General features: G+C 39.3%; 3 protein-coding genes across 3 annotated transcripts; 1 reads left to right on the forward strand and 2 right to left on the reverse strand.

Annotated features, from left to right (window-relative positions):
- LOC8059941 (folate transporter 1, chloroplastic) lies at positions 582 to 5,746 on the forward strand. Its single transcript, XM_021455260.1, has 11 exons — positions 582 to 871; positions 957 to 1,036; positions 1,622 to 1,698; positions 1,952 to 2,045; positions 2,301 to 2,394; positions 3,104 to 3,177; positions 3,851 to 3,961; positions 4,342 to 4,416; positions 4,501 to 4,521; positions 4,619 to 4,686; positions 5,199 to 5,746. Exons 1-11 carry the CDS (start codon positions 736 to 738, stop codon positions 5,329 to 5,331), a joined length of 963 nt encoding a protein of 320 aa, XP_021310935.1. The 5' UTR covers positions 582 to 735; the 3' UTR covers positions 5,332 to 5,746.
- On the reverse strand, positions 8,168 to 8,709 carry LOC8059942. The gene is made up of 2 exons (XM_002466465.2): positions 8,611 to 8,709; positions 8,168 to 8,511 (listed from the first exon to the last, which is right to left on the reverse strand). The coding sequence occupies exons 1-2, from the start codon at positions 8,660 to 8,662 to the stop codon at positions 8,297 to 8,299; spliced, it is 267 nt and encodes an 88-aa protein (XP_002466510.1). The 5' UTR covers positions 8,663 to 8,709; the 3' UTR covers positions 8,168 to 8,296.
- LOC8060520 lies at positions 11,200 to 11,555 on the reverse strand. The gene is made up of 2 exons (XM_002466466.1): positions 11,510 to 11,555; positions 11,200 to 11,399 (listed from the first exon to the last, which is right to left on the reverse strand). Exons 1-2 carry the CDS (start codon positions 11,553 to 11,555, stop codon positions 11,200 to 11,202), a joined length of 246 nt encoding a protein of 81 aa, XP_002466511.1.

Below are 19,385 nucleotides of genomic sequence, written 5' to 3' on the forward strand. Positions count from 1 at the left end.
CACTCTAATCCACTTCTATATATGTGGATTCAAAGAAATACGTGCACATCCAAACAAGTCCTAAATGCCTTTTTTTTTTCTTTTGATGATGTGAAAATGGTCAAAGTTAAAGGGACACTACATGTTGAAAACGATCAAAGTTAAGGTCCAGCCAAAATTGTCATAATAAAGCCATGTTTAGCACAGCTCAGCTTCACTACTGAAGTTAATTTTTTTATATAAAAGAGCTTTATGAGCAACTTTTAAGTAAAGCTAAACTCTTTTGAAAAAGTTGTTTGACAAAACAACTTCACTAGTAGCTTCATGCATGGATGAAAAAAATGGAAGAGAGAAAGAGAGAGAGCTAGAACAAGCTATTTTTTTAGTTTCATCTTAACTCATGTCTTTATGAGAGAAGAAGAAAAATAATTTCATCCATTAAATAATTTTTTAAAAAAGTATTTAGCAAGAAAAACAGCTGTGGTGACCTATACCAACTGAAAAACATGTGGTCAGCCCAGAAACTCCGTGCAAAACAGGCCGATATTCCGCGAGTCCAGCACATCCAAGCAGCCCAAAGAGTCCGGGAAGGGAAAAGAGAACGTCAAGTTGTCAAAGCACGCTTTTGCAGCTCGCCCACGCAAGCACTGGAGAGGCCGCGGCAGCATCGACTTCCTGAACAACCTCTGGCGGCGGCCGCGGCTCCCAAGTTCACGAAGCGGGAGGCGCGAGCGAAGTGGCTACCTCTCGCCGGAGATGCCTCCGGGGACCTCTCCAGAGGCGGCGGAGGCCGAGGCATGGACGTGGGAGAACGCAGCGGCTGGAGCTGCCGCCGGGTTCGCCACGGTCGCGGCCCTCCACCCGCTCGACGTCGTCCGTACCCGCTTCCAAGGTAACCCTCCCCTCAGGCCATATACTCTAGGATTTCGGAGACGAAGAGCTGCGAACGGTAACCTCTCTCTCGTGTTGGCGTGCAGTGAGCGGTGGGAGGGGGTGGTCTGAGGTGCCGCCGTACAGGAACACCGCGCACGCTGTGTATACCATCACACGATCTGAGGTATCATCAGCTCCTACCACATTTCCTTGGAATGATTAATGGACGCGTGAATTTCTCCGGAAAACCATCCTTAGACTTGCAAAAAAGTTTGGGTTATTTGTGTATGTGATGCTTCCCAAAAAGTTGGAATAGAACTTGCCTTCTATGCATAGGTGAAAATTGCTCAATAGTTGATCCTTAGTTGACAAATTTACTCTAATTTGATTGAGAATGAGTTCAAATTCGTAAAACATGTGCTTATTTATGCTTGCCCAAAGCTGATCTAACATGTGAACACAAATGCAATAATGCGAATCATCACATTTTAGATGTTTACAAGTGAAAGGGTTAAGCAGGGTTTACAGTGAAGTGTGAGCATTTCATATGAACTGCAACTCACTGCACATAATTAGCTTGTGTACATATGAGAAATCAACTGCTTTAAGAAGCTTGGTTCTTAGAAACTCAATGTTCCAGATGTTCATTGGTTGCGTCTCTTAATGTTGTTGAAGTGTTCACTGTGATAGGATCTCCTAAGGATTAGGTTGTTCAGAGATTCTGGTGTATTCACTATAAACTATTTCTGATTTAACCAAGTTCTTGTAGGGCCTGCGAGGACTTTATGCAGGATTTTATCCTGCAGTTCTTGGATCAACTGTTTCCTGGGGTTTATATTTCTTTTTGTAAGTTACTATATCATTTCCTCTTCTTTGAATAATGGTGGTGGGTTCCTTTTTTCGGGGGGGGGGGGGGGGGGGGGGTCTACTACTAAAGTAGACTCAGGTAAAATAGTTAGTTTCAGGATTTTGTTTCCAGTGTGAGAATTCAAATGTCTCAGTTACCAATTTGGGCTGCTTAATTTTTAGCAATCTGAATGCTACCCGTAATATATGTTTATTAGCATTCCAATTGACATGAGATGCATTTTTTTAAAAGTTATAACAGAGCTAAACAAAGGTACTTACAGAGGAAGGATGGCCAGCTTCATCCAGTCCATCATCTCATCTCAGCTGCAGAAGCAGGTGCTTTGGTTCGTACAGCGACTTATCTTTTCTAAAATGATCAATATTGTTGGATTACCTTTTGTTTCCAGTTTTTTCAACCTAAGATTCAAACGTGACTATTTAATTGTCAATGTGTATCTAGGACTTTATGCATTACCTTTATGATTGTTTTGACTAGTTACATTTGTACCTTCGTAGCGTTATTTATTCATCTATATTGCTCGTCATCATTAAAACGTGCCTTTTTTTTCCACGAAACTGATTTTATTGTTATTATACAGGTTTCCTTGTTTACAAATCCCATATGGCTGGTGAAAACAAGACTGCAACTACAAACACCTAAACACCATACTTCTCAGTATTCTGGTTTTTCTGGTAATATGTGCTTCCTTTAAGTACTTACATTAAATTTGAATGTTGTATAGGAAGTAATCATATTGTTGTGTACATGTATTTAAGTCTAGTTTAGCAATTATCAAAATACATCATACATGTATTTAAGTCCAGTTTAGCAATTATCAAAACACATCCGTTCAGCACAATCTGTGCTTGTTCTCAGTTCTAATAGAAGCTTTGGAAGCTATGCCGATTTACATGGGTTTAGATAAGAAAAGCCTGCTTCTAATTCTATGAAGTATCTTTCTGAAGTTTAATTGGTGAGAGGTTGAATGGAATTGTAGTGTAGGGTGTAGCAAGGGGAGTCTGCTTGACAATGGTGATTTGAGTAGTCCTCCTTAAAACATAGGATTCACCTAACAATTATGGATGTAATCAATCTAAATAATAACCTAGCTATTCCATAGATACGTACCAATAATTAATTCATTGCCTAGGAAATTAACCACTTATTTTGGTAGACATGTTCTTATTGGGGAACGTTCTTTCCTCCTAATCTTGTCTTGTCCACTGCTGCTTTATCTCTAGAACTATTAATGCAGATTAACTGCCATTCCAGTACCTGCAGCCACAACATTATTGATATATATTTCTGTGAATTATTTCTGCTCCTACTTGTTCATATTTCCTTTTGTCTATATTTGATTTATATATCAGTAACTTACCTTACTTGTTTGTGTAAAGCCAGATGCTTTGAGAACTATTCTAAGAGAGGAGGGATTTCTTGCACTTTATAGGGGAATTGGACCTGGGCTTTTGCTGGTATGTATTTATATTATATGCTGCTAGCTGGGTTTATTCTGCATTTCTTTGTAGAACTACAACTATACTCATATAAATAACTTCTAGTTACAGTAGTGGAGTACTATAATTCATTCTTAAGTTTTTTTTTTCTAGCATTTCTTAGCTGTATGCTCCAATGGTATGAAATTATATTACCAATACATAGCACTTAATTCATAATTAACACTTGGAGTTTGAGTTTTAGCCTCGTAAGATTTGTTAAGCGACCTATGAAATTCGTGGTTGCGTGCTCGAGATAAGGTCCTCCTGTAACTGAACTTGATGATCAATGTTTGTAACTTCACGTTACAGTACCAGTGGATAGTTGTGTGTTTTCTTTATTACTATCCTGTTTTGAACCTGACCTGATTATGGAGATCATCCTTAGTTCTGGGTATGGAAAGATTTAAGAAGTTAAGCTAAATATTATGTTATTTGTTTCGTATGCCTGTTTATTGCAAGATCTTCACAATTGCGAGCTTCTTTTCCCTCTATAGTGAGTGCTGTAGTAACTGGGTCTGGAAAGTTTCATTTTGAATGTCAAAGAATGTTAGCTTTTAGAGTGCTTAGTGTTCTTTTTTAATTATGGATATGGGTGGTTGACAAATCTAATTCATGCCTCCATGTTTCTTCATTCTGTCATGCATGAAAGGTCACACATGGTGCAATACAGTTCACGGTCTATGAGGAACTTCGCAAAGCTATGATATTCGTTAAAAGTACACAATCAAGGACAGATAACGGAGGAGGCAGGGAATCATTGGTATTAACTGATCAAATGTGTGCTTGGGTGTTAAATATCCAGTTTAACTTGCTTCAATAAAGACATATTTCAGTGCCCCTGGACTCTTAATTCTTAGTTATGTTGTTTTTATGTTCTTTCCTTAAACTGTTGTTGATAGTATTTATATCTAGCATTTTCATGATATTCTGCACATTTAGACACTGTTTCTCTGTATTATGTGATTTGTGAAATTGTCAAACCTAAGCAAATTGAACATAGAGTTATGGCTTATGAAAATAGTTCATGCAGTTTCATATTGTTTGACTCCACAAATAACATAAATGCAGATATACATCTAGTATCCTGTGGGCCTTTACTGCTTTGCCTGATATTCCATTCTCTTCACTCTTAATGCTTAGCTGAATTCCATCGATTTTGCGGCACTTGGGGCTGGTTCAAAAGTAGCTGCTACTCTACTTACTTATCCTTACCAGGCAATTTCCTTCGCTCCTATTTATATTCTTATAAACTCCATAAGTATATTGTACCTTCTCATTGAACGTATTTGTAATCTGCAGGTCATCCGAGCCCGCTTGCAGGTTTCAGATTTGAAACTTTTCATGTCCATACTATTTTTTTTTATTTTAATCTCTTATGAGTTTTGATCATTTATAACTCTTATGTGTGATTTTCCAGCAACGGCCTGGCACTGATGGTACTCCAAAGTACTCAAATAGCTGGCATGTAGTGAAGGAAACTGCGAAGTAAGACTCTAGTGGTGCTGTTGAAATATTCAATTATGTAATGTTCAGAATAGCATTACTATATCAGAGTTTTTCTTAGTCATATGTATGTACACTTGATGCTTCTAGTATGAAGTAGATGTGCTTGCTGGATTTCCCCAAGTTCTAATGTTCAGAATAGTATTACTACATTTTTGCTTACTAATTGTCTACAGTCTTCCTTAGGTCATTAGCATATTGAGAACCATGAAATATATTTATAGAAGAGTAGTTAAGTCTAAAGTGGCTTCAAAACACAACAGGAAAGAGTTTTATTGCAACTTATTGGCCCACCACATCTGCACATAATATTTGAAATTTAAAACTTGAGTGTCCTTGTCTACTCGTGCAATTGTAACATGGCATTTATGCTTAGTGTGACATTCTGAACTGGGGAAGGGATGGTTCTTTAATTCTTCTGAATATAGCCTTTGTTCTAAATTAAGGGATTGGTGTCCTGATGTGCTTTTGGATAATGCATATCTCTAATGCAGGTATGAAGGCGTCCGTGGATTTTATAGGGGCATCACGTCCAATCTACTGAAAAACCTTCCAGCTGCTTCCCTCACATTTGTGGTGTATGAAAATGTTATCAAACTATTCAAAGCAACCAAGGAGAAGACATAGTTACTCATTAAATCCAGGAGTATTATGCCTGTTCGGACACTTCCGAGTTTCAAGTGATGTCCATAATTTTCATTCCATACCAAGCCCATATTTCATTCACTTAGCAACGTGTATCACAAATGCGTAACAGTAGAGGCTGTGACCAACCTGGTCGTGGAAAATTTTGTACTTTTACATTTTGTAGAGAAAATCTACATTTTGTTTCTTCCGAAAGAAAATTCTTTGTTATATAATCCAGCTTGGACGCTGGCGTTGTAGATCTCCGTTCTGATGTTCGGTATGGGCTGTGGCTGAGTTATACCAACGTCTTAATATAGAGTTACAGTATTTCATCCAAAAATATAGAGTTAAAGTACACTGCCTTTCATTATTTGTAATCGATATAATGATATTTACGCAGTTCTGTAATTTCCCACGTCACTATATGTTTCCTAAAGTTTCTCAGCGATACTTTTATTTTCCCAACTGAAATGTTCTTGCAGTAGCACACTACGAATGCCATTTATTAAATTATAAGATTTTGTTAGTTTATCTACTGAATTTATCAGCTATTCAGCAGTATTTTTAGTTAAGCAATTAAACAGGACGACAGAGTGTGCGAGATTCTTCAATTCAAGGGCATTTTTGCACTCCCCGTCCGTGAGGTACTGAGGTGGATGGTGCAGCCTTTGTGGGCAGCGAAGCAGCAGTTGCATACGCCCGGCAGATTAAAAATGCGGTAACCACTAGGCCATCTGCAGCTTTTATTAATGCCACTGCACACCATTCCTCCGACGATTCCTCTCCCTGCTCCACCCGTTCCCTGTATCGTGACAATTTAGCATAGGGCGTCCCTACAATGGCAGAGAAATCGCTAGCGACTCATCTTCTGAAAATAAGGGCATCAGCACGCGGAGACGAACTGTGGGAGGGAACTTTTCGAAGGACGTGTGAGATAGGCGATTGCTCCCTCGCTAGTGTAGTGGTCAGCTTTGTTTTCAATCCTTAGAATTTAGCTCAGGTTAGCAATTTGGTTCCCGTTGGGGACGCCCTAACCCTAATAGAAGCTACCGCTACGTTCCCAATATAGGTTTGAGGTAAGCCATGTCGTGTACCTTCTGTGCATGTATAATACTCTCTCAGTCCCTAAAAGAATCAATTCCTAGGATCCGTGTCAGTCAAACTTTTTAAAGTTTGACTAACTTTATAGAAAAGAGTAACAACATCTATAATATAAAATACACATTATATGAAAATATATTCTATGATGAATCTAATAATACTAATTTGATACTATAAATCTTAGCATTTTTTTCTAGAAATTTGGTCAAAGTTTAAAAAGTTTGACTTAGGACAACTCTAGAAATTGACTCTTTCGTGGACGGAGGGAGTATATCCGCAAGAGTAGAGTTTATATTGGGAGCTTGGTCATGTGAAGTTGTTGGGGATGTGGCCTTAACTTCTTAAGTAAACAAAGTCTATCTTTGATTTTGCTTTTTTTTTGTGTGTGAAATCTTTGACTTTGCATGGAGTTATGTTTGCAGAACTTTCCCTTTTGAGTTTTGACTTTGCAAAAAGCAGGCACTAAGCACTAAGCAGTAACCCCTACTCAAGAGTGTGCACGAAACCATGATGCGTAACAGAATGGTCGCATTTGGATGCCTGGAAATAAAATGGATACACCGCACACATGATGGTACAAATTGTTGACTGGGCAGCTCAGCTCCACTCCGCAATCGAACCGAGAACCGACACGGTTGGATCGTGTGAAGTTCAGTTCACAAGCTCCAGTAGTCGAATCCGATCATTGCTTCGAGAAAAGGAAAAAGTCTACATCACCTGCTGAACTATGGAATGGTGTCTATTTTACCTCTCAAACTATGAAACAGTCTAATTTACCTCCTGAACTATCCAAAACTGTTCAAATCACCCCCCAGGCGGTTTTTGATGACGGTTTTGCTACAGTACCGTGGTTTATTCAGGTTAATGCTTGTTAAATATAAATAAATCTATAACTAAGTTATACATGATCCGATGATTATGAAATATTTACTATAGTTCAAGCATAGAATAGTTAGTCCACAAAAAAAAATTCACCACAATTGGACCATAGAAGCTGCAGCTATGAATTATTCTAGTTAATTACAGATAAAATTTGATTTTTCTAACTAATTTAAAGCTACAGAAAAAATTTGTACTAAAGTATACCATATTATATATTCATTGCGTAGATCTACTCATGTGAAGTCCAACAAAATTAATTTTTCTATTTTATAAATTTTCTGTGATTTACTATAATTTTTCAAAGATTATATGAAAATAAATAAGAAAAAAGAAAAAGTCAAAACCACGGCTACTGTAGCAAAAACCATGGTTACTGTAGCAAAACCACCATAAAAAACTACCGGGGGTGATTTGAACGGTTTTCGATAGTTTAGAGGATACTGTTTTATAGTTCGGAGGTAAAGTAGATACCACCCCATAGTTCAGGGAATGTTTCCTTCGAGAAAACAATAAGCAAAGTTTGACCGCTCGTGATGAAGCTCCACGCCTCCATCACAAATCATAAACAGTGAACTGAGAAAACTGTCTACTTTGCCTTCTTTTTCCCCTAGTTCACAATGGTGTCAAAAGTCACCAAGAGGCAGGAGAGGACAGAAAATGTGAAGCCAGCAACGTCAGTGAAGGTAGTGTTAAGTGAAGTGAGAGAATGTGACCGATGCCGCCGTGACGCGTCACTATCTTGTGTTACCGGTTAGGCTCGGAACAACTCTAAAAAAGTCAGTGCATCCTCATCAGAATTCAGATCTAGCTTCGTTCACCCCAAAGCACCAAGCTAGCTGCGCAATGCAATGACTGACCCAGGGCTAGCAAGCATTATTCAGCTCGTTTCAGTAGAACTATTATCATCCGACAGGGTACACAGCTTGAAGCATTATTGGTTCGACTCTACTCGAAGACGTACTGATCGGTCGGCTTGGGCTAGCTATTCCTTCTTCTTGTCGCCGCAGTTGTAAGTGGAGCCGGACTGGAGGTGGAGCACGCAGTTCCGGCCGTTCTTGGGCGCGCAGACGCAGGCGCAGCCGTCCAGCTTCTGGTACGGGTAGTTGTCGCAGGTGATGTACCCGCCCTGGATGCACCGGACCGTCGAGCAGTCGGTCGCCGCCATGGCTCCCCCGATCTCGCCGGACACGACGAACGCTGAACGAGATGAACAATCGATCGATTCACAGGTCAGAACGTGCACTGCTTCAAGAGTGTCCAAAGAAACGACATGCATGGAACCGAGAGCATACATACCGGAGAGGAGGAGGACGAAGGTGAGGGAGAGCTTCGTGAAGGCAGCCGCCATGGTTTGTCCCGTGTGAATTGTTAGAAAGATCGATGCATCATGCACGGCCGCGGCCGGGGGTTTTTATAAGCAAGGTGGAGTTGCAGACCGCACCACTCGGCGTATACTGTCCGGATGCGCCGCTTCCTCTCACTCGCCGTCGCCGTATCCGTACCTGACGTAGCTTTCGCCGTTGACAAATGACAAAGGAGATGAGATGGACCATGCGGCGCTTGCTATTTTCTGCGTAATTTCTATGTCGTCGAGTTGCTTCTTTGGGCTTGCTCCGCTCAGCGCAGAGTTGGCATCAGCATGTGGTACATTCCGGTTAGCGGAGCTCGGATTTTTTTTTTCCGCGACCAGGCCATTCATCCGTATTTTAGCCTTTTTAGATTTGATTTTTCTTTTAGATTTTGACACTATAATACTTTTGTTTGTATTTGATAATTATTGTCTAACCATGAACTAACTGGACTCATAGTTTTTTTAATTTATATTTAATGCTCCTTACATTGTAAGATTTAATGTGACGAAAAATCTTAAAATTTTTTTGAATTTCAAGTGGAACTAAATAAAGCCTTCATTAAAAAGAAAAGTTCACAACAATAGAACGGAGGCTCCCTGGTGACGAGCAGCTAACAAGTTGCTTCCAAACACAACCTAACTACTGGATTTCAGTTACAGTTTGATTATAGAAAAACCGAGTTACGCGACAACAAGGAGCAAACTCCCGAAGCGATTTGAATCCAAGAAGGACCCAATCACTAGCTTCCTTGAGGACCTTTTGCAGCAAAGTATCATTGGCATTCGACGATTGTGAGAAGGTTCTGTCATTGAGCTCGGATCGGTTAAAATAGCATATTCTGCGTGCGACTGCTTTATTTTGCTGCTAATGTAGACCAATGGGATCGGTCAAAGTGCCGAGTCCACAGTTTCACACTGAATCTGATGAACATGGTACTGTTTCGGTGTTTCCGGCATTGACATTGGGCTAATGACCATCCACGCAAGTTGCATTGCTCATTGCTTCCCTGCCCAGAATCCAGATGCGCAGCCCGAGGGCACTCTTAATACAGAAATTAAAGTTTGTATTGACATTAATTATACTGTTACTTAAGTGTTTTGCTGACGTGGCAAAATAATTATTAAAAGAAAAAACAAAAATTATATAACCAGATCTAAATTAAAAACCATATCTACACGAAATCAAGACATAAAGAGATGTGATTGATAACGAATAGAGAAAAAATACAATGCCATTAGATAAATATAAAAACTATATGTAATTTATAACCATAGTTTTTATATATAGTGCCTATAAAAATTAATAAATATAAAAATTATATGTAATTTATAATATTGGGACTGCCCTGAGCTCGACCGAGGGCATGGGTTGGGATTCAGGAACATGCACAGTTTGGGCCTTGTTTAGTTCATGAAAATTGTTAGATTTGGCTACTATAATATTTTCGTTTGTTATTTAACAAGTATTGTCCAACCATAAACTAAATAGACTCAAAAGATCTGTCTCGCAAATTAGAGCTAAATTGTATAATTAGTTTTTTTATCTATATTTAGTGCTTTATGCATATGTCTAAAGATTTATTGTGGTAGGAAATTTTGAAAATTTTTTGGAACTAAACAAAACCTTGCTCGATCGTGTTGCGTTTCAAAGGCTAGGGCGATGATGGGTTTGTAAGCCTTGTTTACTTCATCCCAAAAACAAAAAAAATTTCAAGATCTCTGTTACATCAAATTTTACGGCATATGCATGAAGCATTAAATATAGATGAAAATAAAAATTAATTACATAGTTTGCCTGTAAATCGCGAGATAAATCTTTTAAGTCTAATTATTTCATGATTGAATAATATTTATCAAATAAAAATAAAAACTGCTACAGCGTCGTTTTCCTATAATTTTTTGGAACTAAACAAGGCCTAAATTAAAGCTGTCCGGCCGGTGGAGCCGCGAGGTGCACGCCTTAGCGGCTGCGCCCAGGTAGGTGCCGGTTGCTACTCCACACGGGCGCTTTCTCTGACGACGAAAGCCTGGGACGACGTGCGATATCGATCCAGTGCAGATAGTTTCAAAGCTGAGACGTAACGAAATCGGCGCCGACGCGGCGCACGTACGTACACATCTTCCCGGCGCTTGTCACGTAATGGCTGAAATGGAATACTAATTCGTATTTTGTTACGCAGCACCTATCCGAATTCAGGTCAAAATTGGCCGGATGTAGTTCCAAACTTTGTATCCAGTAGCTAGGAGTTTGTTGTTCGACATTGCCGCTTGCCATTGTCAAAGCTCTTTGTAACATTTGGTTACTTTCCTCTTAATATATAACGGGCTGAACCCCGATCATGAAAAAAAAACAATTCAGGCCAAAATTGGCATCATTTTAGGTAAACGGCAATAAGAAGGGGAAAAAAAGATGACTGCATCAGCTCCATTTTAACACTGAAGTCTTGCTAGTTATTACTACATAACAAAATCATCTAACGGCGCCCATGCAAACATGGGACACTGTGACGATGAATGGAACTCGTCTTCTTCGATCATCTGCGTTTCCAGCACCGCTTGGTCGAGCCACCTCCGAGGTGGACAACGCAGCGCTTGCCGTCCGCAGGCGCGCACTTGCAGGCGCAGCCGTAGAGCTGCTGCGCAGGGTAGTTCTTGCAGGTGATGTAGGTTCCTCGCACGCAGTCGAGATTGCAGACGGCTTCACTGGGCTCAACCGCCCCCAGTATCACAAGTCCTGATTCATTAGACACACAGGCAACAAAATCTTATCAGTTTATGAGCGTCAGCATCTACATGGATTGTACCCAGTAGAGGTGCACTGAAAAATGGTGAATCTACATCTACCGGAGAGGAGGACGACGGCTGCCATGGACAAGTTGAAGGAGACCATGCTTGCTATTGCCTACCTATAGTAGGCCCTGTACCTACTGATGGTCTGCTGTCTACTGCGCTCCTCTCTTGTGCGCAAACTCTCACTGATCTTGGGTTTACATTCAGAAGGGTCAAGGATTTAACCTTCACTGCTGATTCGGTCAAAAAGGGATTTAACCTTCACTAGATAAATTCTCTTCGCAGAATTTTGTTTAGTAATTTCAACAGCATTAATTGGTTATCATTCCAAACATCAAGTTGTGTCAAACATCAAGGGCTCTCAAAGAATTCCTTGCATGGCTTCCCTCAGCATGTGCTCCCTTCGTCCCAAACTAAAGTCGCTATGGTAGGTTTATAGAAAATATTAACAACATTGTATCTTTAAATAAATTTATTATAAAAATAGATTTAATGATTTATCTAATGATCTAATTATATATTATAATATTAATATTTTCTTTTTTGACAAGAAATATTAATACTTTCTTGTAAATATTTGATCAAAGTTAAAAGTGTTTATCTCCTCGGAAACAAAAAGGCACTTGGACGAAGGGAGTATGCAAGTCAACGTCCGGTACTGCGGTACACTACCCTAGAAATGCCATCTTATCATCTCAGTTATTCTTTTTTCTAAGGTAACCGGGGGAGAGAGCCTCCCCACCTGAATTTTATTGATTCAGACTGAACAAAGGCAGCTATGAAAGTTTTTGATACAAAATTCTACATCTTTTGATCTTTGTAACCACACCTATTGTGCTGAACATGTAAAAACATCATGCCAAACATCAGCAATTGCGCTCTCTCTCTCTCTCTCTCGGGTAGCCGCAAGCCCCAAAGTTTGGCGTCCAGCGCACAAGCAAGTAGAGTCTGTCGGACGCTGGCAAATTCAGACTTGAAGATGGCGCCGTTTCTGCATATCGGTGGTGAAGATGGCCTAGTCTATCGCCATTGTTACATGTAAAGCAAACGGTCATCTCTTAGGCTTTGCAGAATACCATGAGTGGCTTCAGAGAAAATCGTTCAGTCGGGCAGTAGTTAAGAAAAAACATGAAAATCAATCGGACATTCAGAGTTTCAGGCCTGAACAGCCATGTACTTTGACATTAAATTTGCAGGTTGACTTTTTTTTTCTTGTTGTGCTTTGTTAAAGGGAAATAGACCATGACTTCTTTGCACGATCAGGTTGGGAGAGGCATAAGTTATGAAATGAAAGTGTGAAACAGAAGTACAGAACCAATGACACGTACCTTGTCCTTCAAGACTAAGGGAGTTCAAACTTCAACGCGTTGACTGAAAAGTACTGTTAAGCAAATTGAAAAAATAACGGTGGCCTTTTGCATTTTGAATATTTTTCATGACCTTGAAACGCTTGTTCAGTTGACTGCAGTGCAGACTGGGCTTGCCCTGTCATCGTTCGTTTCACATCATCATACAGACGCTATAGTGCTAAGACACATGCTTTCATTATTGTACTATAAACATATATACTAGGACTTCACTGATATTCAGCAACGATACTATTCAGACGATGATCACAGTGCATCAGCTTGGTATAGACTAATCAAGAGCAGCAACAGCGAGCCCTCGTATCATCCCTGCATGCGCCGCTCCAGCTGAAGTGCAAAGCCTATGCCTGCGGTGGGCAGTTGAAGGTATCGCCGGTGGCAAGGTGGTGGAGCACGCAGTTGATGCCGTCCTTGGGCGCGCACTCGCAGTCGCAGCCGTCCAGCTCCTGGTACGGGTAGTTGTCGCAGGTGATGTACCCGCCCTGGATGCACACCACCGGGCACGGCTCCGGCGCCGCCAGCGTCGTCCCGCCGATCTCACCCAACACGACGAGCCCTGATTCATCTCACAACATACAGAAATCGATCGAGATCAATGAAGAACCATGCAACATTAAATCTCAAGATAGAGAGCTTCGGTAGCAAACGTCGCATGTCAGCATACCGGAGAGGAGGAAGATGCAGGTGAGCGTGAGCAGCGGCTTCATGGAGGCCATTTTCTCCTGCACTTTGCTCTGCTAATTGCTGGTGTATTGTAAGTTTGTAACTTTGTTGCGATGGCTGCAGAAGTGCATATCGATGTGTTTATATAGAGAACGATGGCAATACGAAGATGTGACTCAGCAATTCAGCATGTCTGGAATAGTAGATAGGATATATAGGTTATGACTTTATGAGAGTCGCTAAAGCCTACACGTCTCTCCAATGCAAATTACTGTACTTGGTCTTTTGGAAGCCAATTAGTCCATCACTCCATTGGCAATCAGAATTCACAAGTACGGTCAACTGAAAAAATTTGGAATTGCAAAAGCCCTTCGATATAGATTCCAAAAGATAGAAAGCGGTGGGCAGCACTAAAATAGCACGTCATATCTCACTGCTTCCGCTGCAAGTCGATGGACCATTTCAGAGTTGGGCTGGTCAGATCACGGATTTCACTCTGAATTTCAGAGTTTCAACTCGGAGCCATTGAGAAGGGAGCCCGTAGAAATTGGGGTAAGCAGGAAATTTTCAGCCAAAGTCTGGTGTTGTTTTGCAAAATAATAACCAACTGATTTTAGCGCCCATTCTTCTCTGGAAAATATTACTATTCTTTTTTGAAGGTTTGATTTCAGAAGGGACTGTTGACTTCTTTTTCTGCTACTACAACTGATATATGTAGTATAAACGTGCGCAAATTTGAAGAAAAATGGCCAAATCTCTTTACGCCTCCCAAAGTCACATATATAGTACCACTTGCTTATTTAGAGCTTCAGCCAATTTTGGGTCAAAACTTAGTCTCGAAAAAGTTTTTTAACGGATAATCATTGAATAGTTCATCAGAGATTAGGTAGCACAGTTTCCTGGAAGCTCCATTTCTGGACCGAAGAGCGTCTTCCATCACTTGTGAAATGATTTTATATATTATATACTTTTTATATATGGCGGTGTTCGTCTTCGTCCCGTCCTCCAATGTTTGTGGCGAAACTGTTAACACGTACTACTATGTTGTTATCATTTTTTCCTTTTTGGGTCTTGTTTAGTTTCAAAATTTTTTACAAAATCTACACTGTAGCATTTTCGTTTGTATTTGACAAATATTATCCAATCATGGACTAACTAGGCTCAAAAGATTCGTCTCCTCAATTCCGACCAAACTGTGCAATTAGTTTTTATTTTCGTCTATATTTAATACTCCATGCATGTGTCTAATGATTCGATGTGACGAGGAATCTGAAAAATTTTGCAAAATTTTCTATGAACTAAACAAGGCCTTGGTTCTTTTTCTTCAGCTTCTGCGAGTCGGCGCTAGGAAACGGTGTTAGGAATGTAACGTCGGTAGATTGCATCATGATCATGTGATGCAGGAGTACTTGTAGTCTTGTACTAGTTGCCTGGCCGGTGGTCCGTAGCCCATAGTGGTGCTTGCGGCACCAGCACCGCGCACCCCAGTCCATTGTCGAGGCCCGGGCTACAGGCTACTTGATGGGCTTAACGACCCATGTTCTAGATTGGGCTTAATAACCACGCTGATGGGGTATTTAGAGCTTGTTTCGGCCTAAGTTTTGTCAAGTGAAAATGACGAGGCAAAACACCTATTACTTTTCTCCATTCCAATTTATCTAATAATGGAAAGGATCCGCCTTCATCTCTTGAACCCAAGGGAACCGGACCAATTTTTTACAAAACTTGAGGAACATATAAAACCAAAGCCATTCAAAAACCAATCCTAGCATTATTTAGACATCCAAAAGAAGCAAAGAATTGTATAGCGTTGTTTCTAGTGCCCCACAAACTTGGGAGAAGGGGTCCTTGATTTCATCACACCTCTGCAACTGTGACCAATGTCGTAGCCAATGTGTTCATCCTTTGAATAAAACCTGCAAAAAGAAATTTGGGTTGACATTTACAAAAAACTATATCATTTCTTACTAGCCATAAGTCCAACAAATGGTTGCACCACCTGTCAATAACAATGTCTTATTTGATCTTCCCCTTTATTTGTGCCAAACATGAAAGATATCCATTACTTTCAAAGGGGTTTGAGCTTGAAATGATGTATCGGTCGTCACAAGAACTTAGCATACAAACACTCGAAGAAGAATTGTTGAGTAGTTACTACAAGACACGCAAGATTTGTTACTATTTTTTTAATAAATTATTTTTAGTTAAAATCACCCCTCTCTTAATGAACCATAGGAAAAAAAATTAGTGGTATATTAAACACCATATATTATGTTATACTTTAAAATTAGTGGTATATTAAACTCCATTTAAAATCACCCCTCTCTTTATAAATGGAGTTTACTATGAACTCGCCACTGCTTTTAAGGAGTCAAAAGAACCTATCTCGTCCAACCTAGTAAGTTAATGTCCGCTACTCTTGCTACTAAGTTATTCTACCCAACCAGCTTAGTTCCCACTAAAGCCCTTCTAAAGGAAACATTTAGAGGAATTGCCCCTAGAGTATTTCTACAATAGCATGTTTACGTCAAACTATATTATATAAGTTTGGATAATGTGTTTTTGAGAGGATGCGCACCCAACCTGGTATTTTCTCATAACCTTATTTTAGTACCATCTCCTGAATTGAATTTCCCTAGGCTCATGAATTGCTCCTTAACTCCCAAAAGCTCCATCCAAACTGGGAATCACTAGGTTTGTTTGTAACTCGTACAAAGTCTAACCTCTAATGTACTTATTTCTTAGCAATTCCTTCCAAATGTCGTCTCCATTGTATAATTTTAAAAGCAATTTATTTAATAGATTTATTCTATAAATCCAGGTTTTGTATACCAAAACCTCCTTGTTATTTTGGTTGGCATATAAGAGACCCTCTTGGCAACTCTATATTTTTTATGTCAATCATATTGCTAGAAAACCTTGACCTAAGATCTAAAATACTCTATTTTCTTTAGAACACCTCTTCGGATCTCAAAGAAAGAAAGCATAAACATGGATATAGGCTGGATAAGATTAAATTGCTCGAGACTAATCTTCCACCCAATGATAATAATTTTGCATTATAGTTGCATGGCCTATTCTCAATTCTTTTCTTCAATTAATTTCCAATCCTTATTGGTGAGCTTCCTATAGTGCATTGATATTCTCAGGTATTGGAAGGGACATGTACCTGTTTTGCAATCAAATAACTGAGAATTGTGCCTCATACAACTTTGCTTGCCCGAAACAGAAGATTTTACTTTTGTTTAAGATTTATCTTTAGACCGATAGTTGTTCAAATGTGGAGAGCAATAACTTCATATTCATAGCTTGTGCAATCTCATGGTCTAGAAATAAAATAGTATCATATGCGTATCGCAAGATAGATAAACCTATTAAGTGTGGTACAGCCCCATGATTTTGACCATCTTCCCTGGCCTTAGCAATAATGACAACCAACATATCCACCACTATTCTACAAAATAGTTGAAAAAGTGGGGTCACATTGCTTTAAACTTTCTAAGTTTCGAAGTATGGGTCAACCTGATCATTCACCTTTTATGCCTACATTGCCTCTTGTATGAAGGTCTTAATTCAACTACACCAAATATGAAAGAAACCTTCATTCTTAAGGTTTTTTTGGAGGAAGTCCCATTTAACTTACAACTTAAGTTTTTATGCTTTTTAAGAGGTACATGCTAAATTTATGTTATGGTGTATCACTAATTACTTTATGATATATCTCAAGATAGGAAACATGCCAACATTTAGTAAAACTCGTGGCGTGTGGTACTAGTTTTCTTTAGCTATCAGCACAAATAGATTTTTTAAAATAACGTCATGTGCGTATTGCAAGATAGATAAACCATCCTCTTTTAAGTGTGGTACAACCCCACGAACTTGACTATTTTTCTTGGCCCTAGCAATAATGATATCCTATTCCACAAAATAGGTGAAAGTGGATCACATTGCCTTAAAACTTTATTTATTTGGAAGTATGGGTCAATATGGTCATTCACCTTTTATGTCTATACATTGCTTTTTGTATGAAGGTCTTAATCCAACTACACCAAATAGGGAAGAAACCTTTCATTCTTAAGATTTGTTGGAGGAAGTCCATTTAACTTAGAACTTAAGTTTTTACATGTCATATTTATGTTATGGTGTATCACTAAGTTACTTTATGATCTATGATATACGGAGTATATCTTAAGATGGGAAACATGCCAACATTTTAGTGAAACTCATGATGTGTGATACTAGGGCCTTGTTTAGTTCCCAAAATTTTTGAGTTTGTAGTACTGTAGCACTTTCGTTTTTATTTAATAATTATTGTCCAATCATGGACTAACTAGACTCAAAAGATTCATCTCGCAATTTACAGGCAAACTGTATAATTGGTTTTTATTTTCGACTATATTTAATATCCTATGCATATGCTGCAAGATTCAATGTGACGAAGAATCTTGAAAATTTTTGGATTAACTAAACAAGGCCCTTGTCTTTTAGCTGCCAGCACAAGTAGATTACGGGTAGAATGATGTAGTCGCCCACAAAAAAAAATATCAGAGTACTGATGACATGACGTTTTTGCTTCTTCTATTCTATGCTACAGAGTTCAGACGGTCGCCTTCCAGCGAAACCGCCCGCCCGTGCTCCGTGCGGCGTGCTCCGTGTAGCACTTGACGATTGACGTGACGATTCGTCAATTGGCCTGAGTCAAAGTAAGGCCGCAGCCACGTCAAATGGGGCATTCCTTGTCGTCCGATCATCCGCAGACTGGCACAAGCCATTGGATGCGCTTCCGTGTTTTCAGACCTGGGCGGTTCCACCGTGCCTGGTACCTGTTCCACGCCTAATGCCGTTGTAAATGGCTACGCGCACGCGGCGGCTCGGGGAAATGGCTCAACCGCGTAACCATGCTTTGCGAGAGAATAGACTAAGGCTGTTTGGAACCCAAACCTAAATAAAATGAGTCACAGAAGACCCAAGCATCAGGAGAGGCATAAGCTAAATTTAGGTATCCTCTCTTCTCGAGACCCATTTATAGAGAGTGTTGTCTTTTAGGTCTTGTCGTTGGAGAAGATAAAAAATAGGTATGGAACTTTTTACTTGTAGCGCTACTCAAAGAATAAATGAGTCTTGTATTTTGGGTGACCATTGTTGGAGATAGTCTAATATACGTACTCCCTCCGTCCACGAAAGAGTCAATTTCTAGAGTTGTCTTAAGTCAAATTTTTTAAACTTTGACCAAATTTCTAGAAAAAAAATGCTAAGATTTATGGTATCAAATTAGTATCATTAGATTCACCATAGAATATATTTTTATATGATGTGCATTTTATATCATAGATGTTGTTACTCTTTTCTATAAAGTTAGTCAAATTTTAAAAAGTTTGACTGACACAGATTCTAGGAATTGACTCTTTCGTGGACGGAGGGAGTACTTCGCTACAATTTATGTGTGCACTTAGGCATTATGGATCCGATACGGGTGAATCATATGCACAAAGAAAATAGTGTTTTCCAGGCTAAGATTTTTTTGAAAAAACCAAGGTAAGATTTATAAACTTATAATGTTATGTCTTAATAACTTATATCATCTAGTGATGATTTAAAAGTTTTGTATAAAGATGTTTGGCCTTAGAGCATCTATAGGAGTTTCTTTTGAACAACTCCTTATTTTAATATTTTAGCAAAAGAGAAAAGTGTCCTCCAACTGTATGGTAAAAGAGCTCTTTAAAAATAAAAAGTTGCTAAATATTCTCCTCAACACATTTTGCTAGAGAGATCTAAGTAAATTGGACACACGTGTAAGTTAAGAAAATAAATACTTTGGATGAGAAAGCAATAAGAGATTAAAAAAACTATTAAAAAAAGGTTTGGTTAGTTAGAAATAGTTCAGAGTTCCTAGTGTAAAG

The sequence above is a fragment of the Sorghum bicolor genome, chromosome 1, assembly GCF_000003195.3.
Source record: "Sorghum bicolor cultivar BTx623 chromosome 1, Sorghum_bicolor_NCBIv3, whole genome shotgun sequence".
Lineage (NCBI taxonomy): Eukaryota > Viridiplantae > Streptophyta > Magnoliopsida > Poales > Poaceae > Sorghum > Sorghum bicolor.